The sequence below is a fragment of the Marmota monax genome, unplaced genomic scaffold (assembly GCF_021218885.2).
Source record: "Marmota monax isolate L192 unplaced genomic scaffold, Marmota_monax_Labrador192_F-V1.1 WCK01_AAM20220418_F8-fsc00001, whole genome shotgun sequence".
Lineage (NCBI taxonomy): Eukaryota > Metazoa > Chordata > Mammalia > Rodentia > Sciuridae > Marmota > Marmota monax.
Genome location: NW_026693777.1, coordinates 29,985,021 through 30,008,860, shown reverse-complemented (window position 1 = coordinate 30,008,860; position 23,840 = coordinate 29,985,021). Strand labels below are relative to the sequence as shown.

Here is a 23,840-nt window from a genome sequence, read left to right as displayed (position 1 = left end):
AGAATTAAGTAGATCCATTTAATAATCTCATACTTTGCCTATATCAACCAGTGAAACCAACCAAACTGAATGTGTAGATCAAAGTTCTGTGGTTTTGAAAGCAATTCTAATAACTAATGGCCAACCTTCCTTCCCGACCCTATGTTCTAAAAGAATTTGAACTAGGTAGGTTAGGGTTTCGCTTCGAGTAAGTTTCTGGGGGTTAAGTAAGGTGGTGGGTGAGAAGGTTCGACTGTCTCTAAGCTACAGGATAAAAAAGAAAAGTAGGTTTGTGGGTCAAATCATTTAGACTGATTCTCAAGGATTATTTCTGTAGAATTGCCACCGACTACTGCCCTGAACTCTCTAGTTGGGAATTCTCTCCAAGTTCCACACGCAGAGACTCAGAACTGCCTCCTAGGTATGAAAAGATGTTCTGAAGCCATCACATACAGTCTCTGCATTAGAGAGACTGAAGTGTCTCTTGAAGGACATAATCAATGCCACGTAGAATGTTAGTCCCATCCCTGTTAACCCGACATCTCCGTAAATGCTGGTGATGCTACAACCTAGTTAGGTCTTCAGTCTGTACCCTTTGCACCTCCATCCTCAGTCTTATCTGGGTTGTTAAATACAGTTACTATGGAGTCTAAGAGTATGCAGAAAACAATTTGTATTGTTTCCAAAATGGCTTACTCTAAACCTGAATGGTTCCTGAAAGTGAGATTTTTTTAATATTTTTTAGTTGTAGTTGGACACAGTACCTTTACTTATTTTTATGTGGTGCTGAGGACCGAACCCAGGGCCTCACACATGTTAGGCAAGCGCTCTATAGCTGAGCCACAGTCCCAGCCCAAAAGTGAGATCTTTAAGTGACAATTTTCTCTGGATATTTCAAACAAAAGATTCAGGTTTCAGATTTTTCATTTTTTTAATTTTTTAGTTGATAGACCTTTATTTTTATTTATATGTGGTCATGAGACTTGAATCCAGTGCCTCACACATGTTAGGCAAGTGCTCTGCCACTGAGCTCCAATCCTGGCCCTCAGACTTTTCATGTTTCACTTGCATTCCCACAGGATCCTTTATAGTACCTTTATCTAATGGTCAGGATAATCTTAATATTTAAAAAAAAAAATCTATGCTGCTAAATGATATTACAGGTATTAGTTTATGCAGTTATTTGCAATTTTATACATTGCTACATATTCAGAGACCACATGCTACTGTATTACATATTTAACAAAAGCAGAAAATTGAATATTAATGATGCTAAAATATTCTAATAAGGCCATAAATCTTAAATTCTAAGAACAGTTTTCTTATTCAATTTTTAAAATAAGATGCAAGAGTCATTTTGTGCAAGAAATTTTCTTCATTTCTTAAGCATGGTTACTCACATAGAATCAACCACCCTATGAAAAGCCAAAATAAACTTGAACATCTACAATTAAAGTTGCAAGAATTCAGCTGTTGCTATGCTGGACTTATGTACATATTTCAATTAATATAATGTTGAATAACAGGCTCAGGCTTTTTTAAAACCTTTTAGAATAGGATAGATGTTTTCAAATGCTTCATAGATCTCAGAACGTTCTTTGGCACCTACAAAGAAAACCAAGTTCATATAATCTTTAATATAAAAATACCAAACTTTTCCTAACATTAAAATTTAATTGTGTAATCTCCAGTTACTTTGCATATGATGAAATCTCTTGGAAGTCTCTTGCACTATATGGGTGTCATCTTTGGCCCCACAGAGGTTAAATATAGAGTGTTCTATAAGTGTTCCAGGAACACAACCCCAGAGTGACTTCTTCAGCATTGAGCACTTCCTTTGATCCATTCATCTCTAGTTATTGTCTTGATTCCCTAATTTGACTAATAGATTTAGACAGAGTGGAGCTGTTCTAGAGTGTAAATTTTCAGTGTTTGGGAAGGAATTGGAAATTTTGCACCATTAGCATTAGTCTTAGCTTTTAAGGGATCTTTGATTATACTGCCTAGAAGTTAACAGGGATAAAAACATGAATTAGTCTTCACCCTTGAGAAGTTAACAGTTCCTACTTATCTCTCACCACCATCCCATCACCTTCAAAAGTATATGCACACATTGTACTGTCATGATGGCACTTCTGATGTCTATATAGCTAATCATGAAACTTCTGACATTTTTGTAGCCAGGAAGGTGGTTAATGAAAGGAACAAAAATTTAGCATAAGGAGAAATGGACAATAGCCAAAATTAGTACTATTCTTCCTTAAGAGCTATAAAGTTGGAGAGAAGAAGGCTTCATAAGAGAAAACCTGATAAGTTTTCTGGTTTTTGTACTAATGAGGGAATTCCAAAAAGGAGTGCCAATAGAGATGAGAAGCACAGCTGTCAGGATTCAGAATCAAGGATAAGACATTTTTCTTAAAAACAAAAACAAAACCCAAGTGATTGCAAGAGTGAATTAGTACTCTGGTAAGTTGCTGATGGAAGTACAAAATTGTTCAACTCCGGTGGTTCAAGAAATTAGGTGTGGTGGTACATTCCTGTAATCCCAGCACTTGGGAGGCTGAGGCAGGAGGATATCAATTTCCAGACTAGCCTCAACAACTTAGTGAAACTGTCTCAAAATTTAAAAACAAAAAGGCTGGGGATGTAGCTCAGTGGTGAAGCACCACTGGATTCAATCCCCATAATTAAAAAAAAAAAAGAAATTAAGGACTTAACACATGATTCAGCAGTTCTACTCTGGGGTAAATGCCCCCATAAAACTGAAAACAAACTTTCATATCAACACTATTCACAATAATCAAAAGGTGGGAAACAACATAAATGCCTTTCAATACATGAATGGATAAAAATTTGTAGTACATACATAATAGAACATTAGCTATAAAAAGAAATGAAGTGTTGACACGTGGTAAGATATAGATGAGTCTCTAAATAAAGCCAGATGGAAAAGGTCATCTGATTATATCTATATGAAATTTCCAAAGTAGGTAAATCCATGGAGACAACTGAGACAGGTGGTGGTAGGGGGACTGACTCAGGAGAGGGGAATGGGGGGAAACTAATGACCCAGGATTTTGAAACAATGGAAATGTCTTCAAGCTATATAGAAGTGGTGGTACATTCACAAAGTACAACTTTATGAAAGTATGAAATGCCACTGAACTGTTGACTTTAAAGTGGTTGCATTTGTTATATGAATTCCACCTCAGATTCTTTAAAGAAAGTTCATGTAATTTTAAGGTTTTTTTGGTTGTTGTTGTTTTTGTTTTTATTGGGAGAGGCAAGAGCAAACGGTTACTTATTTACTGCCAAGGAGTTTACTATTTGTGTCTCCACCCTGAAAGATGTGGGTAGGGAGGGCAGAGAGATAAGCTCTGTACCTCTGTAGCGAAAACTCAGATGATTTTGGTTTCAGTACTGAAGTTTGGTTTTTATAAAACCAGTGTCTTTAGAAACTAAGACAGTGAGTTGGGGAAGAAGAAAAGATTATTGTAAAAGAACCCCTTGTCTCTGGCTTTATGTACATGTTTGACTGGAATAACCTTTTTAATGTAGAATGAAGAATGGTTACAGCAAACCTACCATGTGTCCCCCCCAACCCTCGCCCCTGCTCCCGATCCCGATCCCCCCACCAAAAAGATTCACCTGAAACCAAGGCTCTCCTTTCTACATTTCACTGAGAAATGTGTTCAGGTGCAGCAATTTAAATAATGATGTACTTTTTCTCCATAACACTTTAAAACCATGCCCGAGAGCATAACATTCAAGCACAAAGAACATACCATCTAGAGTCTCCTGGGAACCAGAAAACACCCATTGCCAAAAGGGAATGGACACTGGAGAGGTCATTATTTTATAGCATAGGAAAGTGTCTTTAAACACAAGGGCTGTAGGAAAACTACCTTGTGCATTTTCTTCATTTTATGGATTGGAGAAAAGAGCAAGAAATCAAAGTTATCTAAATCATAAAATAGTTTCTGTAAGCTGGGGTTGTGGCTCGCATGCGTGAGGCACTGGGTTCAATCTTCAGCACCACATAAATAAGTAAAATAAAGGTATTGTGGCCATCTATAACTTTAAAAAATTCTTTTAAAAAATAGCCGCTATGGTAGAAGAGGTCATGTATCAGTGTTTCTTCTTTTACACCAAAGGTCAAATAAGCATCTCTAATACTGGTAACTAGGTGTTAACTGAGAGAATTTAGTTAATTTAGTCAAGTTTTGGGGGGAGGGGTGTTAAGGATTAAATCCAGAGTCTTGGGCATGCTAAGCCACCATGTTCTACCACAGAGGTATGACTCCAGCCCAGTTTAGCCAAAAAAAAAAAAAAAAAAAAAAAAATTGGCAGGGAGGAGGGGATGTTTCTGGGGATCAAATCCTGGGCCTGAAACATTCTAAGTAGGTGCTTCACCACTGAGCTACATCGCAAGCCCTAGTCAAACATTTTAGTCAAACATTTCCTCACTGAAATGCTGACATCAAAATTTAAGGGAGGGGCTGGATTGTGGCTCAGTGGTAGAGTACTTACCTAGCATGTGTGAAGCACTGGGTTCAATCCTCAGCACCACATAAAAATAAAGGTATTGTGTCCAACTACAAAAAAATATTTTAAAAAATTTAAGGGAACTTTAATTTGTTCCACAATCCTATTCAAATCAAATCAAAACCCCCAATTTGTAGCACCAGACTAATTATATGGCCCTTGACTTTTAAGCAAATCATACCATTGTTTTTCTGTAGGCAGTAATGCTGCTACCGTGGGGAATAAACACTATTCCTAACCTTAGTGACAGAGGTGGAAAGGAGATTCTATGGCCTGGTACACTGGAGAAAGGGCTGGCTCTGAAATCAAGTAAGGGCTCAAATGCCAACTCTACTTGTTTTAACATAACAGGCAATTATTTAACCTCCGAGTTTTAGTTTCCTTATCCATAAAATAGGTACAATAGGCTTTATCATAGAGTTGTGATAAGGGTTATATGATTATTGTTTATGGAAAGTCCTCTGGAAGCCAGAACATTTTGTAAACCTTATTTTTTTTTGTCCTTGAATATACTTCAAGATAAGAGAAGCTGGGAAAGCTGGTCCAAGTACCTGACTTCTTACTTGGTAAGAGCCACTGTCACATAATTTGCATGTCTCCTTCGTCAGGGCTGGGTTCCTGCCAGATACTAAGTTGGATCCTCAGCACCTAACAGTACAAATACCTGGTATGCACCCCAAAATAAGCATATCATTTGTCAATAAGGGTTGCCAGCACATTTTCATGTCTTAGCCAGCCCATGTATCAATCTCCAATACTACTTGGACTTCCCAATGCTATTCTTACCAAGAGTAGAACTGTCCATTTTATTTTCCCTAAGTGATGCCACATTTGTGTGCACACAAGTTCAAATCTTACATTTTTTTTAAAGTAGCATTAAACCCCTGAGTACTCATTTTATAGTACATACCAACTTGCTGTATGATTGACAGACATGCTGTGTTCCCTCTGGCCCACTCATTCATCAGCTCTGCCCTTTTCCTGCTGTTCCTGACCTATTTTCCAAGAATCACTGAGCTATTGAGGCTGACCCTCAGTAACAATGACTCAGCTTCTTAGTCCTTTATTTTGGAAAAAAAATAAGTAAATGTGAAGCATTTTACTAAATCCTCTTTAGACATCCTGTTCCCATCAGAGCAAGGCATCACAACTAAATTCTAGTCTTTTTCAACTTTACGGAAACAACCAGGAGAGTAGGATTGTTTTGTATTTTTGTACTGGGGATTGAATGTAGGGACACTGAGCCACATTCCCAGAACTTTTTATTTTGAGACCAGGTCTTATTTTGAGACAGGATCTTGCTAAGTTGCTTAGGGCCTCACTAAGTAGCTGAGGCTGGCTTTGAGCTTGTGATGCTCCTGCCTTAGCCTCCCAAGCCATTGGGATCACAGGTGTGCACAACCACACCCTGCTAGGTTTATCAAAGATCCTAACAGCTAGTGTTTACACCATATATGGGCACTGTTTTCTGCTTCCTCTGAACACTTAGGGAGTTTCTATGGTTACCTGCATTACACATATGAAAACCAAAAAGTGGAAACTTAAATTCCTCTGAAGTCATGTGGCTGATAAATGGCAGAGCCTGGATGCAAACTGGATAGTCTCCAGTGTACATCTTGGCCATCACACCTGTTCCCCCTCACCACTAAGTATTTATCATTCCCTCAGCTGACAAGAATTAGAAAAGAAGCACACAGGAGACCATACAGGTGTTATCATACATAGATCTCTAAAGAACTGGTTGGCCTTGTTAAGGTTACTAAATTTCTCCATTGTCTCCATTTTATAGGAGAGGAAACAGGTGTAAAGTTCAATCTCAGAGATAAATAGACCCCATGTACAAGTTGCTAGCACAGTGCTGGCATGAGTGCCCAACAGCTGTTAATTATTACACCTGATCTCAGAAGTGAAAGTTGATTTATTTGCTGTTTCTTGTGTATTATTCCAGCAGAATAATGAGGCTATTAATTTTTTATTAATAGTGAGGCTATTAATTTTTCTGTGGTCTGAGGAGAAACCTGGGTCCTTAATGTCACATCAGTAACAGAAAATGAGGGAAAACAGTGTAATCTCATCCCAGGTACCACTGCTATCTGCAACAACATGAGATGATGATCAAGGAGCATAGCAGGGCCTTTTTGTCCTTAGCTCACTTTTTATTAGAACATTCAGATGTAGCCCTAGGACATGGTGACTGCAGCTTTGGCACCTTGGGAGTGAGAATTTTACATGGGTTATTATTTTCTAAACCAGGAGCTGTAGCACAATCCTGTAATCCCAGCAACTCCCAAGGCTGAGAGGAGAATCACAAGTTTGAGGCCAGCCTCAGCAATTTAATGAAGCCCTAAACAACTTAATGAGACCCTATCGCCTTCCTCAATTAAAAAAAATTGAGGATATAGCTCAGTGGCAAAATGCCCCTGGGCTAAATAACCATAACAACGAAATCCTAAGGCCTTGCAACTGGCATGTGATACAGTGGTTTCAAGTAGCCACACATTTGTATTATGCACACTGGTGTTTTATAATTCTAGGGAAAGGCTGGGAATCATTTTCTGCAAACTCAGAGTGAATTTGTAACTTCAACACTTGAGAATTTTCTAGGCAAAATATTTGTTCTTGTTGAGACCATACTTTCAAAACATCTCTACTGAGACCTGATCTTGCCATGGTGTCTGAGGCCACATGTGAGCCTCTAGGACTCTGTTGAGCACCCTACCCAAGCACCCCAGCTTCTGCATACAGGCAAGGCTACAAAGAGGCTGCCTTGGTCCCTTTTCCTGGATGTTTACTTGCCCTAAATTGGGCTCTTCAGTTTTTAATTCTTTTACATTTGAGAGGAATGTAGGTAACTAAGGTTAATGAATAAGGAACATTCATCTCTAAAGTTGAGGGGAAAGTAGCCTAAATCTTGTAGCTCTAAGCAAAAGTAATTTAAGACAATATGGTATAAACAAAAGACAATATGGCATTAACAGGTAAAAACCCAATGAATGATAACTATCCATCAATTTAGTAGTAAGTCATGGATTGACTTTACTTCCCAATAGTACAATTTGAATTTCAGTTAAAATATTCATCCCCTCTTTCACAAAAGTGATGATTCACATTTGCAAGGATGAAGAAATTGTGTTAGGAAAGCTGGGTATAATGGTGCAAAGAATGAGGAAATTTAGGGCTGTGAACTGGTAGAGCCCTTGCCTGGTATGCATGAGGCTCTGAATATGATCCCCAAGCCCTGAAAAGAAAAAAAAATTGGAATTGCTTATTTTACTTGCTTAACACAAGATTGTGTGTGTATTGGGGATCCAGCCCAAGGCCTGGAGCATGCTAAGCAAGTGCTCTACCATGTAGCTATATCACCACTCATTTTTATTTTTAATTTTGATAGAGTTTTGCTAAATACCAGAGGTTGGCCTTGAACTTATGATCCTCCTGCCTCAGCCTTTCGAAGAGTTAGGATTATAGGCATGTGCTAACTAACATACCCAGTTTACTTACACAAGTTTTAAGGATGTACATTTGTTTGCTCTTCAGGATTCTGTAGTAATGACATAACTTGTGATTTGAAACTTGCAGGAAATGTGTAAATGAGTTTTTTTTAAATTTAGGTTAAGTGGGAAAGCCATTTCTTTTCCTGCCTCAACCTCCCAAGTCACTGGGATTACAGGTGTGCATCTGGCCATGGAAAACTGATCTGAATTGAGAATATTTAAAGAAATCTGTAATAGGAACTTTAGTCTGTATGTGGCAACGTGTACATTTAATGAGATTGATTCATAATGATACACACAATGTACGTGGAAGTATACTTCCAAAAGATCTTGAAAAGTTTCTTCCTATTAAGTAGGATCCATATATCAGTACTACTCAATTTACTTAGCAGGCTTTCCCCTTCCTCTAGGATATACATGCTAGTCACTGGGAAGTCCCAATACTCCCGAATCCAAATTTGTGACATCTGAGGAACTGTAGTTTTGCTCTAGTCAAAAGAATCAAATTTCCAAACAGGCTTTACCTGCTTTGAAGACAGTTATTTCTAAAAGAGCAAACTATATAACCTTATGAGAGTTATAAAAGACTTTTTAAAACAAACATTCCATTCTGCTGGATGCCAAGTTGACAACAATTTTTCTTAGTTCAGGTAATACAAAAATCTTGGGGTGAGTGAGTACTGGGAATTCAACCCAGGGGCACTTCACCACTAAGCTACATCCCTAGCTCTTTTTATTTTTTATTCTGAGACAGGGCCTTGCTAAGTTTCTGAGACTGGTCTTGAACTTGGGATCCTCCTGCCTCAACATCTGGAATTACAGGTATGTACTACTGTGCCTGGCACAAAAATCTTAATTTTTAAAGAGGAGATGAAGTTTTTTTTGGAAGAGTAACTGCAAGAGGTGATAAGAAAGATACAGAAACAAGGAGGGGAAATTGGAGCTTTCTATCAGATATAAAGAACACAAGAATTAAAGATTCATGAGGATAAATGCAGTAGGATTGCAATAGGCAGAAACAGACCCACATGAAAAAATAAAAGTCAAAAATCACAAAGAGAATAAGAATGTGCTACATCGATTTGGGTGGTTATTTGGGAGTGGGATGTGAAACTCAAATTTGGCTCATGCTTTATAAACCTGACATTCATTTTGGGAGAAGAGTAAAATACAAAAAAAAAGTCAGATAAAACTAGGCAAAAACAGCAAACTTTGGTGAAATTACATGGAAATTCAATCATTTACCTCAAGAATTTTTTAAAGCCTTCTTTATGTAAAAATTGGTAAAAAAAAAAAATCAATTAAGGGGAGCCTAGTGGCATGGTGGTACATGCCTGTAATCTAGCAATTCTGGAGGCTGAGGCAGGAGGTTCAAGGTCAACCTAAGCAATTTAGTGAGGCCCTGTCTCAAAAAATTAAAAGGGACTGGAGATGTTGCTCTGTGGTAAAGCACCCAAGTTCAATCCCCAGTATCAAAAAAATTAATTAATGGAAGAAATTCACAAATTTCTTTAAGATTATGGTGAATTAGTACAAATTCCAAGGGGGGCAAATAACTAAAACTTGACAAAAGGGTATGTTATGTACACACTATTTACATGAAAAAAATGCTACTTATTGGCTATGTTGAAAAGCTATCAATTTCTATTTCTGATTACTAGTAATGTTAAAGTAGTAAGATCATTTCACTTACATAATTTAAAAAGTTTTCTACTCTTTTTGCGTTGCTGAGGGTTTGGCAAAAGATACTTAGATACATCGCTGGCAGGAATGTATGATACAAGAAAACCATTGTATACCTTTAAAAGAATTTGGCAATTTGTACTAAGAACCTTGAAAGCAGTCATATCCTCAGAAGTTCCATTTCTGAGTGTCCACACTAATAATTCTGCACAAATTAAAATAACCAAATGTTTGTGCCATTTATAGGTAGCAAACAAAAAATGAGCTCAAGTATCTGACACTGAGAATAATGTTGATTCAACTTGCTAGAATAGGGGTCAGAAAATGTAGGTCTGCTGGCCAAAGTCAGCCCTTTATTTTTGTTAGTCTGTGAGCTAAGAAGGATGGTTATGTTTTTAAGGAGAAGCTGGGGGCAGTGATCCACACCTGTAATCCCAAATACTTGGGAGGCTGAGGCAGGAGGGTTGCAAGTTTGAGGCCAGCCTGGGAAACTTACCTGTCTCAACAAAGGACTAGAGATGTAGCTCAGTGGTATAGCACTTGCCTATCCATAAATTCTATGAAATTCACAAAAAAATATACAAGCCCATTCTCCGTGTGATTTACACAGCTGCTTTTGTACTACAGTGGCAGAGTTCAGTAATTCCAAGAGAGACCCCATGGCTCACAAAGCCTAAATACTTATTATTTGGTCCCTTATGAAAAAGGCTTGCTGACCTGTCTTAGAACATTGTTTAGCTATTAAAAACCATCATAAGTATGCATCAAGCTATTTATTAGTAAGCAACAAGCTACTTATTAAGCTACTTATTAGTAAAATCTTAATAAAATGTACTGAATGTAAAGATGAAAATATATATAAATATATGTGTGTGTGTGTGTGTGTGTGATAAAAGTGTTATCCTGAGGACACTTTTTTTTTGGCATACAGCACTGGGGTTCAAACCCAGGACCTTGTGAATGCTAGGCAAATACTCACCTGCTGAGCTATGTGCATATACCGCCCCCCCAAAATGACACCCATGGAAAAAAAGCCATATTGTTTTAGGAATTGGGGCCAACAGGTGATGTTATATTACTTTATAAACTCATTTTACCAATATTCTATAGTAAGAAATTACCTTCTAGGGAACAAAGCTATTTAAAAAGGAAAAGCAAAGCATATACATAGCTATTGAATTTTGTGAACGTCAGAAAATAATTTTAGAACTTACCTGTCAACACAACTTTCCCAGATACAAAGATAAGCAACACAATTCGTGGTTTTACCATTCTATAAATAAGGCCAGGAAACAGTTCAGGTTCATAACTGTTAAGACAAAAAAGGAAAATGTAAAAAATAGCACTATTCAGCTACTTTCCACAAACATTCAAGACCCAGTATATTAAGCAGTTGTAAATAACTGCTATTTAAAAATCCAAAAAAAAAAAAAAAAAAAAAAAAAAAAAGAAAAAAGTACTTTTAGTTATCTTGATTAAAGTAGTATCCTGAAGACACTTTTTTGGGGGAGCATACAGTACTGGGGATCAAACCCAGGGCATTGTGCATGCACTTACCCAATGAGCTATACTCCAACCCTGAGTATAGACACTTCTGGCAGTCAAGAACAGAATTTTTGGTTATATTTTTTCATTTTCAAGTCAGCCTAGGTTATTAGAAATTGAGGTAATTTAGGGCATCAGATTTAATGTATTATGACCTTGTTGATTAAAATTCTCCACCTTTCAACAAAAGCCTGCCAATAACAGTACATGAATACAATTTTCTGGATTTTCCAAGTTCCTAATAATCAAAAGCTTTAGTGTTTTTTAGCCCAGATAGGGCCTAAAAATTTCTAGACCAGTGATTTTTTCTTTGGACAATTACTATGTAAAGAAAGATAACTAAACTATCCTGAGTTTGTAAAATTCAGAATTTGTTCCTGTTCCTGTGAATAGTAACTCATTCATATTTACTACCAAATGTAATCTGGCTTCTATGGGACAAAAGATGATAGGACTTAAAAACCGCCTTTCTATACCCCAGTTCAAACAGGACAGAGTCCATAAAGAGGTTGAGAAGCTGCCCACATGGAAGTCAGGAGATAAGAGGAGGCTGATGAAATGTTTTCTCTGATAAGTGGATGCTGATCCATAATGGGAGGGGCGGGGGAGTGCACCTGGGAAGATTGGAAGAACTTTGAATTGGACAGAGGGGAGGGGGCATGGGGGTAGGAAAGATGGTGGAATGAGATGGGCATCATTACCCTAGATACATGTAAGATTGCACCAATGGTGTGACTCTACATTGTGTACAACCAGAGAAGTGAAAAGTTGGCTCCATTTGTGTACAATGAATTGAAATTCATTCTGCTGTCATGTACAACTAATTAAAAAAAAAGGAGGCTGATGAAGTAAAACTATTCTCAAAACAATGGCTAATGAAGAATAAAGAAATCTGATAATATAATGTACACGAATATTTGCATTTAAAGGGTAAACCCAGACCACACAGAGAAGCTCTGTTTAGTTCTACAATGAATAAAATCCATAACAGATGTGAAACCTCTTATTAGCACCAGAAAGATGCACTGCAGTTGTGATGAGAGCCTTGTGTAGGGCATGAAAGTCACCATGGTAGATCTTTCCTCTGGAACACCACTCTGCCTTACTGCAGAAAATCTATCAGGATTCCCATCCACTTTCTGCTTCCTGGTCTTCAAGAGACCATGATACTAGCTGAGTCCTGAAAACCCTTCCAGAGCTTTGATGTCCAGGCCAATAAGATGAAGGCTGGGGAGACAGAAGGAAAGTTTTCATCTCATCTTCCAACTGAATCTTAGGAATCTGAGGGGGAAAAAGTAAACAAGACCTTGATGTGTAAATGGTGAACTGCAGTGGCAGAGTTCAGTAATTCCAAGAGAGATCATTTACCTTCAAAATCATGGTTGTAAGGTAACCAGCATAATGAACTCCTGATTAGATATTTATTTATTCTGTTTCATTCTATAAGAGAGGCTGGGAATATAGCCGAGTGGTCAAGGTCTCAGATTCAATTCTCTTCTCTGAAAATAAATAAGGGCTAAGGCAGAGAAAAGGAGTAGTTTTTGTTAAGAAGATATTCCATATAGACTGAGGATATTAAACTCCTGCCAATTTCTTGGCCATCCTGAGTCATTCTTTAAGTCTCATGTGAAAAACATTGACTAATGCATATCATAAAAGCTAAATCTCAGAATGAAAAACCTAGCAATTTTTAACTTCTGTTGAGATCATCTTTAAAAGAAAAACTAATTAAGGTTAAGAAAAGCATGACTTCCACTATCCCCATCCACTCTATTGTTCACTGGCAAAGAGAAGGTAAAATGTTTGAATGAAAGAACTTAATTTCAAGCTTGATCAAGAGAATTTAAAAGCATTTGTGATTCTAATTACAAGTTAGATGCGTTAGCCCAGGTGCATAGCCAAAGGAGTGGAGGGATTTGGCATTGCTCTGAGGGCCAAAGCAGGTAGGGTCAGAAGAAAAAAAATGGCGGTTCAAACAGAAAGTTAGGTGTGAAGAAGACATGAAGGGCTGGAGACTTCCTTGGGAGTAAAATACAGTAAAGACAACATTGTGATGGAGGATACAGCTATAGTCACCAAAAGAGCCACCCCCAACAAAACAAGTAGGTACGATTGCTTTTTTAGAATATGCTACAACAATTTTTTTCTTCATTTTTATCTCCAACCCTTTCTCTGCTCACCAGCTGTAACCCCCTCCTATTTGCCCAACCAGTATTGCACCCCTTCATTTCTTGCTGTTGCCATCAAAGTCATGTGTGCCTGTTTTTTAAGTCTGTCAATCAGTGGGTCTCAAACCAAAGGCCACTGACCAGGAACACTGGCATCACCTGTGAGCTTTTTAAGACTTAAAATCAAAGTCTTTGGTGATGTAGCCCAGCCAGGAATGTAGACTCTAATAAGCTGTCCAGGTGATCACTATACAATTTAAGCATGAGAACCACTTTTTCAAAAGAATGGGCCCATATGTTGATCCATAAGGACTCAGACACAGCATCTGAACCATCTAACCTACTGTGCCTCCCCCTCTTTTGATAATTGCTTTCTCTAATACTTTATATGCTAAGAGTGCAGTGCCTATCTGTAATCCCAGGAGCTTCGGAGGCTGAGGCAGGAGGATTGCAGGCTCAAAGCCAGCCTTAGCAATTTAGTGAGACCCTGAATCAAAACAAACAAACAAACAAACAAAAACATAAGGGCTGGAGATGTTGCCCAGTGGTTAAGCACCCCTGGGTTTAATCCCTGGTATCCAAAGCAAACAACGACAAAAAAAAAAAAAAAAAAAAAAAAAACCAAACATATATAAATAGCTCACAATGAAACCTCAAAATCTTGGTAAATGCAAAGTTAAGCTCTATAACCGTTTTGTCATACCTACTGAACTGCTGATGGGTTAACACCAAACCCTCCAGCCTGATGGAAAATCTCACGTCGCAGCTTCCAACCATGTTCTGAATTTTAAAATCGAGAAATCTGGCAGGGAACCCAAGCTTCTGTACCACACGAGCATACTTTCTTGCTGCTAGTCGAGATTGCTCTTCACTGGGGAAAGACAAATATAATTAAAGACATCTTAACACATGTCCCCTTTAATATTTGTGCCATATTTACATCATTCTTATTTTTATTCTTTATACCATGTTTACCTTTCAGTGTGTGCTATGTAACTGTAGGTTTCAGAAGAACCTACCTCCCATAATTCTGTTCCCAGTATCTTGTCAAAGGTCTGATACAATGTACAGTTGTTCAACTGAACCATAAATTGTCTTAATTCTTCACCTGTCCCATATAAGGTACTTTTACTTGTGTTATTTGATAAATGAACTATTCCACTGGTTCTCAGTGTGTGTCTTCAGATCAGCAGCAGCACCTGAAAACTTGTTGGAAAGACCAAGCCCCTGGTTCCACCTTAGACATGCAGACACTGTGCGGGGGGGGGGGGGAAGACCCTTGTACTGGTATTAATAAGCCCTTTAGTGCTTCTGATGCTCGAAGCTTGAGAACCACCTATCTATTCTAAAATTTAGGGTGTGCAACATTTATGGTGGAACAAGGACAAAATTTAAAAAGAAAAAAAAAACCCAGAAGGAAGAAAGCTTATGTGCCAATTGAGTGGTACAGTCTTGAGTCTTTATGTAATAAAATGCTAAAAATGTCAATACATTTAAACCTGCTCAATTTTGCTCAGACTTTCTCATCCACCTCTAACTCCTGAAATGTCCTTAACAAGACCATGTCCCCCACCAGTGGTAAAGTTAACTTCCATTTTGAAAAACTACATTTTGCCATATGACCCATTACATTTCTCATAATGTTAATGAATTCAAATTATAAGAACTAACATAATTCTGTAGTTCGAGATACCATGTGTGACCATCACATATAAATTCCTCTTGAAGCCGGGCATGGTAGGATTTGCCTGTAATACCAGCAACTTGAGTGGCTGTGGCAGGAGGATTGTAAGTTTGAGACCAACTTCAGCAACTTATGTCTCAAAAAATTAAAAGGGACTGAGATTTGCTCAGTGGATAGTGCCGAGTTGGCCTCCCAGTACAAAAAACATTCCTATTCAAGTAACAGTTGAAAGTCTACATTGTACAAACATTAGAAAATGTGTTTAAAACCTTGAAATCTCACCAAAAATAATAACCACTTAAATTTTACCTTTTGCACTCTTCCCAAGCAAATACAGTGCTCTTCACTCTTGCTATTATAACTAAATAGGTTTAGATAATAAATCTCTCTAACTGATCTCACTATCCAAGCTTTTACCTCAGATTTTAGAAACCAAATTCAGAGGGGAAAGATTCATGAATGTGTGCATAATATGAGCATATCTCACAATGAAAGTTGGATAATGAACCTATAATTTAGTTGCCTGCTCCACAACCAGTCCAACATAACATGTGACCATCCTTCCAATTCAATATCCATGTATACAGCTAATGCAATTTACTTTGACTTTAAATCAAAACATCAGATTTTTAATTTGGTTTCCCCCATTTTAACAGTGCTAAAATGAACACCCTTACAAATATCTTGCTTAAATGTCCATCTAAATTTTTTAAGTGGAGATTTCTGGGACTAGGGATCCATAGATCAATTGAAGAGAGTCCAGAAGTTTATTCAGATACGTGTAAAAAACTTAAAATATAAAAAAGGTGGGAGAACAGAGTCAGAATGTATATGGGCACTGACTAATGGTTTGAGAAGTCATTTTATATTGACAGAATTCTAGATCTGCTCCATCTGATGAATTTAAGTTAAAAATTCAGACCTACAGTTGCACTAGCTCTATTTCCAGTGCTCAACAGCCACATGTGATGAGTGGCTATTCCACTGGACAGCAGATGCATAATATTCCCATCATCTAGAGAAAGCTCTATGGGAATCAAAATGTCAGCTACCCTTTCCCTAGTAAAAAGCAGGACCTGAAAAAGACAAGAAAAATATGGAAATCTTTATATAATGTTGTGCAAGGGGAATGCCTTCCCAAGCATGAAACTAAACAAACCAGAAAAATTGGATAGACTATATATACACCCCAAAATTTTAATGGCACTTTAAAAAGTCACCATAAAACACAAAACTAATCTGAGAAAAAAAATATATATATATAATGAAAACTTAACCATAAAAAGCTATTAACAAAAAGTTGGGCACAGTGGCATATATCAATAATCCCAGTGACTCAGGTAGCTGAGGCAGGAGGATCACAAATTCAAGGCCAGGCTTAGCAACTTAATACCCTGTCTCAAATTTTAAAGTAAATACTGGGGATATAGCTCAGTAGTAAAGCACCCCTTGGGTCAATCCCAAGTACAAAAAATAAGCTATAAACAAAAGACAAATATGGTAGAATATTGAACCAAATACATAACTAAGCAATTTAACACGATTATGAAATGATATTTAATCTAGTAATCAAGTAAATGTACATTAAAACATAACTGTCCATAAATTTAACAAACATATTTGAACATTTATAGCCAGGATTTATGGGAGAAAACTAATGTTTGGCACATCTGTAGGCAAGGAGAAATTGATAAAACCTTTCAGGAAGACAACTTCCTACACATCTTCCAGCACCTATAGGGAAAAGCATCCCTTCCACTAGCTTTATGGTGAAAGAATATATATTAGCCTAGGGCTTCTTCTGCAGGAGATCCAGAAAGAAGCCTTGTCAGTGATGCCTCCTGAGCTAATGCTCAAGAAATGTCCATTTAGAAAATTCTACCCATTTATCTGCAATGAGGAAAGTCCACAGTGATGACTTCTCTAGTCTTATAATAAATTTGCTTTGTCACTACTATAGTTTTTTTAATGCTTCTTAAAAATAAATTGTAAAGGGGCTGGGGATATAACTCAGTTGGTAGAGTGCTTTCCTCGCATGTGCAAGACCGTGGGTTCAATACCCAGGACCACAAACAAACAAATTGTAATAATACTTCCCCAGGTAAGTCTAGGGGACTTAATTTGGTTTAACTGGCAGACTGTATTGTGTGGAACATAACTCAATATTATTAGACTGAGTTCTTTTAACTCAGAATTTGGCATTTCATGGTGTGAACTATTCAGCAAAGAAAAATATATTGCTCCCATTATGTGCTTCCCACATCCCCTTTACTGGGGATCAGATCCAGGGCCTTGTATATTCTAGGCTGCCACTCTATCAATGAGCTACATCCTGAGCCCAGGTTGCTATACTAATAGCTACACTTGTTTTACATAGTAAGTTGTTTGTCTTATAACAGTGGAGGGTGGTTCTTCATACCTTTTGGCTCCTGTGCAAACCATTTTCCCAGAGCTAAATATGAGGGCTGTTGTCCTGGGCTCTCGGATCCTCATTATGACTGCGGCAAACCTCTGTACACAGAACCAAGAGAAGAATTAGCCTGTTAGAAGTTAGCACTAGCTCAGTTGAAAACCTGGGATGGATAAGAAAACAGTCTTGAAGAAACAGATTGCATGGAAAAAACAAACAATGGTTTATTAATCATTTACAAAAATTATTGAGAATCTAAAATAATCTAAAATACAAATAGTGACAGTTAAAATTGAGTGCCCATTATGTTTCAGGTTCCGTGTTATGAACTTTACAGGTTATCTCTCATTAATCCTCATGACCCGACTGAGTCCATCATTATCTTCACTTAGTACAGAAGGAAACTAAGTGGTTACTTAACTTCCAATATTATATAGGAAATGGTATGTTTAGGATATAAAGTCACAACTAATCAGACTGTTACGCTGATGTACTCCCCTCCACAAAGGATTTTGGGAAAAGTTCAAGTATAGTATGTTATAGGTGTGCCAAAACTCTAGAGAGTACCCAGGTAACCAAAATACAGAACGGAATATATATAATGACAGACATCCTGAAGATGAAGGAAAAGGCTGCTTTGTCAGGTTCCTGCCTTCCATAGTTCTTAAAGTTGGCAAACTCTCCAGGTGAGGCTGATGCTGTTGAGAATTGAGACCTATTGGTCCTCCACATTGACATGTCATTAAATGACCTGTCTCTCCTGCTGGCCCTCACAGACACTTTCCCAACTCTACTCTCCCCATTTAGCTGAAACCCGAGTCAACACTAACACAGAATTGATCAAGTCTTATTCATGTTTTTCAGGTATTTATTACTGAAAGGTAATAGCCTTACCATTCATTTTGCTAAATTTCTAAGGTAGTGTAAGTGCTAAGCAAGAATTTCTTTGGGAGTCAAGTATAAATTCTGAGAGCTGAAAATAGACTGAAAAATATTTTTGAATGTCAAAAGAGGCTACATGTCCTCCAAAAAGAAATGGGGGGGGGGATGTAGGCAAGATGCTGATTTTTTCAATCATGTTATTAATCATTGCTGTAGCCATAGGAATTCTAGCCGTTTCCTTTTCATAGCCAGCAATATGAACTAAAAGGACAGCTATATTGTATTTGGGTAACACTTAGGTAACATTAAATTTAGATATCAGCAACAATACTACAACAGCAAAAGAAAGTTAATCCAGAAGTAGTTACAAGGACTCTGGGTTCGCACTAATGTGGTCTTTTTCATTTGACTAAATCTCCCACTACCTAAGCCAGTGAACTTTTTCTTGGTAGGAACCAGGTATTCCTTATCTTCATACTCCTAAGTACAGAGCCTGGAAACAACAAAAAAAAAATCAGTAAATGTTGATGGGCTTAACAAATCCAATTCCCACAAGGTCAACAGGTCATTGAAAAGAGCATGCCTGCCCTTGGCAAGGCACAAAGAATAGAGTTTAATAAACTTTGGCAAGTTTATTTCTTACATTAGCAAGTATAAGATTAAATTTTAATTTAGCTTTCTCAACTAAGAGAAACTGTAAATGGAAAAATAGAAGTGTCAGTTAGATGAGACAACATTTAGAATGTATTTCCAGAAACATAATGGCATTTTAAGAAAGCTGAAAATAGACTGAAAAATATTTTTGAATGTCAAAGAAAAGATTAATTTTTAGGAACTACTCAATTACTACTTCATTCAGCACAGAGAATATGATGATGTTGATGATTTTATGGTACTAGGGATTGAACTCAGGGTGCTCTGCCACTGAGATGCATCCCCAGTCCTTTTTATTTTGAGACAGTCTCATTAAATTGCCCAGGCTGGCCTTGAACTTGTGATCCTCTTGCCTCAATCTCTAGAGTAGCTGGGATTACAGTCATGTACCACCAAAGATTATCTTTCATAACTTTTAGATAGTTAATGTTTTAAGTTGCAGAAGCTTTTCATTAGTTTTTTTTAAGAGTTATATTCACATGAAGGAAAGTAAATCTAAAGAGAAGCTACTGGTTGAAAGAAAACTCAGAAATCTTACCTTTGGGTTGTATTCTGCATTTTTGGCTTGCAAAGCTATTTTCTTCAGATCCAGTCTACAGGCCAGGTTTACAGTGGAAACTATGTTCCTAAAGAAATAACTTAGAAAATTATATCAGCTATAAAGAATAAAAATGAAACAACTTATTACCTCCCTCATTTCATAGATTGTGCCACAGAAACTTCCTAGGGAGAGAATTCTTCTCAAAGTGAAGTATATAGTAACAAGGTCCCTAATAAAGTGTACAATCCCAAAGTGAAGTAGTAAATAGCTTTTTCTAAAATTCCATCAGTAAAGTTTTAAATTTTAGACCTATGCCTGAAAACAGAAACCACAATTCCAAAACTATTTGCAAATCAAATCCAATTTTACATCTTCATAGCCAACCCTTACCACAATTTAACAGCAGTGCTTTAGTGTAAACAACATAATCTTTCAAAAATGTATTAACCCTTGACCCCCTCTTAATCAAGAATTGGCACTTCCTTTTACAGAAAACCAAACTGTCTAAAGCCATAATCCATTAGGAAATATTTAATAATGAAATCTGAAATTCTCTTCCATACATTATCTTTCAAAATTGTCATCACATTCAGGAATATAATATGCATACCCAGTAGCATCTATTTAAAAAACAACACTTACTGTATTTGAGGCACAATTCCAGAACATTCTGAAAGAGGGGTCACTGGAGTCATGGGAGTTATGGATGACAGAGGCAAGGTGTCAGAGTTTGTTTTCTCAGAAGAGAGCCAGATTGAATCAGCACTACCAGGGTGCAGATGTGAATGGGAATTTGATAAACTGCTGCTTTTTACGCTCAGCTGTTCGCTGGGTAATGGCAAGCTATTTTGTCGAGTTTTACAATTTTCTTCAGTTTCACACTTGCTTTTAATGATAGTCTGGTCTTTATTTTCTTGGGTAAGTTCATCTGGCAGGAAGCTAAGATCCACAGATGAGAAATCACCGGACGTTTCTCTGACTTCAAGTTGTGAACTAAGTGCAATCTCTGAATTGGATGGATTAGGTAAGTACCCCTCATAAGGTACAACTGGGCTGAACAGGGGAGACACTGGTAGGGCAAGGTCATCCTAGGCAGTTCCCAAAACAGACAAAACACAACAGACAAAACAGCACATTAAACACCAAAGGGATAGCACTATGGCAGGCAGGCAATGTGTTAAGCTTGAGGCATTTCAAGATGGCTTCTACTCATACCCTGCATCTTTCTGTAAAGTATCATTGAGATTCTATTACAGGCAGCTCCTAGCAACTTCAGAGGCTGAGGCAAGAAGATTACAAATTCAAGGCCAGTCTTGAACTTAGACCCGGTCTCCAAAAAAAAAAAAAAAAAAAAGGCTAAGGATATAGCTCTGTGGATGATTTACTTGGATTACATTCCCACTACCAAAAAAAAAAAAAGTATTACAGATTACAAAACAATAACAGGAAAGTATCTTAAAATACAGAAAGAATACTTATCACAAAATGTTTTTAAAACTTCAGTTAAAGACCTAGAAGTGTTTTTGGTGGTTGTCTTTCTGAGAGAGTACTGGGGATTGAACCCAGGGGTGCTTTACCACCAAGCTACATCTCCAGCCCTTTTTTATTTGAAACAGGCTCTCATTAATTTCTTCAAGCCTTGCTAAGCTACTGAGGCTGGCCTTTTATTTGTGATCCTCCTGCCTCACAGGCCACTGGAATTCCAGGTGTGCACCATCACACCCAAGTTGCCACTCTTTAAATCCAATTTTGTAATAGAGACAATTGAACAACCATGTTCTAAATAGTGTATACTTAATAGATTCACTGTACTACTTGTTAATTATAAACTCCAGTTGACTTAAATAACTGAATTTTAAATTCTTATTTTATAAAATATGAAAATATAGTCTTAACTATTAATCAAGACTCACCAAATAACACCAATAACCTAGTGTTTTTTTTTTTTTTTTTTGGTCAAAGGACAGATAAGAGGACATTCTAGTTATGTAATTTACAATAGGAAAAGTTGCTGAAGTTGAAATGTTAAGAATAGTTTAAATCAATGTTTCCTGTTTCCAACCCAGGGAAGCTGTTCAATTACTATTACCCAGCACCTGAGGGCAGCAGCTGATGTAAAAACGTGTTCCATTGCTCCATGCATTACCACCTGCTTTACACAAGGCACAGACCTGGGATCTGGATTTTGAGCCCTGCTTACAGAACAACTGAATGATCACATGCATCATGTTGCATCCTCTGAGTGACCAAGCTCCCTCAACTAACACAATATCTGGCTGGATCCTATCGGACTGCTCTATTATTACAAGACCAGCAGATGGCAGGGGTGACTTGTTCAAAGAACTTGCTTAGAAACATGAAGTTATTATCTTGAAACAAGATTTCTGACGGCTTTCATTTTGAATTATATAATTTTAGACCCCATCTCTCCCCATCCCCACTCCCACCCTAAGAAAAGTGGGTACAAATGGGCCCTAATTCCTCTTCATGGTTTCTTCACTTAAGCCTAGGAATTCAGGACCGCCTTGGGCATCATAGCAAGACCCTGTCTCTTAGGGATGGAAGCCACAGGTGCCTACAGTTCACATTTCCGTAAACCCCATAACCAACAACTCCCCCAGGGAGACTTTCTTTAGCCTATCTTTGGCATCAAACGCTGCCATAGCTTCAAGTACAGCACCAGTGCTGAGCGGAATAGGAGTCTACCTTTGCCTCAGAGAGGCAGAGCCCCGTAGTAGCCAGAAAAGACTAGGGGAAGCAAAGGGAACTCCGTCGTGTTTCGCCTTGGCGCTCAGCAGTAGGGCGGGGCCTTGACTCCGGGACAGTAGTTTCCAGGCTCACCTGGGCAGCGCATCGGTCCAGGTAGAGCTCCAGGTATGTGTTCACCTCCATGGGCGGAGGTCCCACTGTTGCGGACTGAGGACGTGAGCGAGGTGTGGGCACCGGGCGCACAAGCCATTTATCAAACCCTCAGTGGCACGAGGCGAGGCGGGGCCGTGCGGGGCCGGGCAGTGCTCCCCAGGCGCCGCGAATGAAGTGATGAGCGGGATGCAGAATTCACCTGGCCCGCGGCGCACTGGGAAGAGACTGCAGGCTGCAGGCGGGGAGGGGCGGGGAGGGCAGAGAGCCTGCAGGGAGCTGGCCCCACCGCGCGGGAGGAAGGGGCGCTTCCCGGGCTTGCCATCATCGCACCTGGCTCACAGCTGACAGCGCCTGGCCCGTCAATTTCATTTCCTTCAGTACTTGCAAATGCTGCCTTCGCCTCCATAAGTTTCCGCAAGTGGCACACAAAGTGAGTGCAGTGGACCGTGAAAAAAATGAAAGGTTTTCTAGGTTTTTCAGAATCTTTCCTTCCAGGGCTCTCCCCTGCTGTGTTTTTTGTATTAAATGCCTACCTGCCTGCCTTCTTTCCTTCCTTCCTTTTTCTTTTTCTCTCTTCCTCTCCTCTTCCTCCTTTCTCTCCTTCCTTTCTTTTCCCCACCTCTTCTCCTTTTCTTTCCAGTGGAACTTGAAACACCTAACCTAATCAGCTGTAGTATTTTTATGTTACTACTTTTCATCTTCAAATCCCAGGTGGGTCTTCTCCAATCACAGAGAATTTACCAAAAGCCACATACAATTAGGGATCTTGCAGCTCAAGAAGGTAAAGGCAATATCAAATATTCAGAGAGGGGTTATTTTTCTGGAAATCATTATTTTAATTTTGACTGTCTCAGCTTTCATAATAACTTAATTGTGCAGATTCTATAAATATAATTAATGCTTATTATGTAAGAGTTTTCAAAATGAACATGGAGACATACATAAAATGTGTCTTTCTTACTTGATTAAACTCTCTGAGAGCAGGAATTTTGATTACTGATCTTAGTGTCTCTGTACCAAGCTCATCTGCTCAACCAAACTTGGTGGGTGAAAGATATTGTCCTAAAAATGGAGCATGGAGACACATTATAGTAGAGACAGATGGCTCTAGGAATCAGATCACAAAAGAAATCCTCTAGAATTCCTAATCAAGAATGAAGAAAACATTTTGAGAAATCTGAAATTTGATCTAATGGCATGTAATTTAATCTAGTGATTTATATAAGTGAGATAGTCTACAAAAAAAAAAAATGTTTAGCACAGGATCTGCCCAGTAGCTCATTAACTATTGGCTCTTAATTTTGTTTTTCCACTGTTTGGGCTGAATTTTGTTCCCTGAAAGTCATGACTGAAGACTTATTCAAGTATGACTGGTGTCTTTGCAAGAAAAGGC

General features: G+C 38.1%; 1 protein-coding gene and 1 long non-coding RNA gene across 4 annotated transcripts in view; one reads left to right on the top strand and one right to left on the bottom strand.

Annotated features, from left to right (window-relative positions):
- LOC124104285 (uncharacterized) overlaps window positions 1-23,840 on the top strand; it is a 42,549-nt gene that overhangs the window by 447 nt on the left and 18,262 nt on the right. The window contains exons 2-5 of one of the 2 annotated variants that reach the window (XR_009228378.1): window positions 5,044-5,090; window positions 8,773-8,840; window positions 20,509-20,609; window positions 21,652-22,459. This is a non-coding gene — a long non-coding RNA (uncharacterized LOC124104285). The remainder of the gene's footprint in view (window positions 1-5,043; window positions 5,091-8,772; window positions 8,841-20,508; window positions 20,610-21,651; window positions 22,460-23,840) is intronic. The other variant, XR_006855400.2, reaches the window with a different exon arrangement.
- Tbpl2 (TATA-box binding protein like 2) lies at window positions 883-22,660 on the bottom strand. Of its 2 annotated transcripts, XM_046461115.2 has the most exons (8): window positions 22,427-22,660; window positions 20,228-20,673; window positions 19,583-19,670; window positions 17,518-17,609; window positions 14,118-14,285; window positions 10,916-11,010; window positions 4,510-4,574; window positions 883-1,584 (listed from the first exon to the last, which is right to left on the bottom strand). In XM_046461115.2, exons 1-7 carry the CDS (start codon window positions 22,475-22,477, stop codon window positions 4,540-4,542), a joined length of 975 nt encoding a protein of 324 aa, XP_046317071.1. In that variant the 5' UTR covers window positions 22,478-22,660; the 3' UTR covers window positions 883-1,584; window positions 4,510-4,539. The 2 variants fall into 2 exon arrangements, with proteins under 2 accessions (XP_046317071.1, XP_046317069.1); XM_046461113.2 differs by lacking the exon at window positions 4,510-4,574 and having other exon boundaries at window positions 885-1,584.

Excerpts from the sequence above, each read along its gene's own strand:
- Tbpl2 (XM_046461113.2), bottom strand. The coding sequence starts at position 22,477 with ATGGAGGTGAACACATACCTGGAGCTCTACCTGGACCGATGCGCTGCC. Across the intron at positions 20,674-22,426 it reads TGGACCGATGCGCTGCCCAG|GATGACCTTGCCCTACCAGT; the intron begins GTGAGCCTGGAA and ends GGAACTGCCTAG. Across the intron at positions 19,671-20,227 it reads GGAATTGTGCCTCAAATACA|GAACATAGTTTCCACTGTAA; the intron begins GTAAGTGTTGTT and ends TTATTTCTTTAG.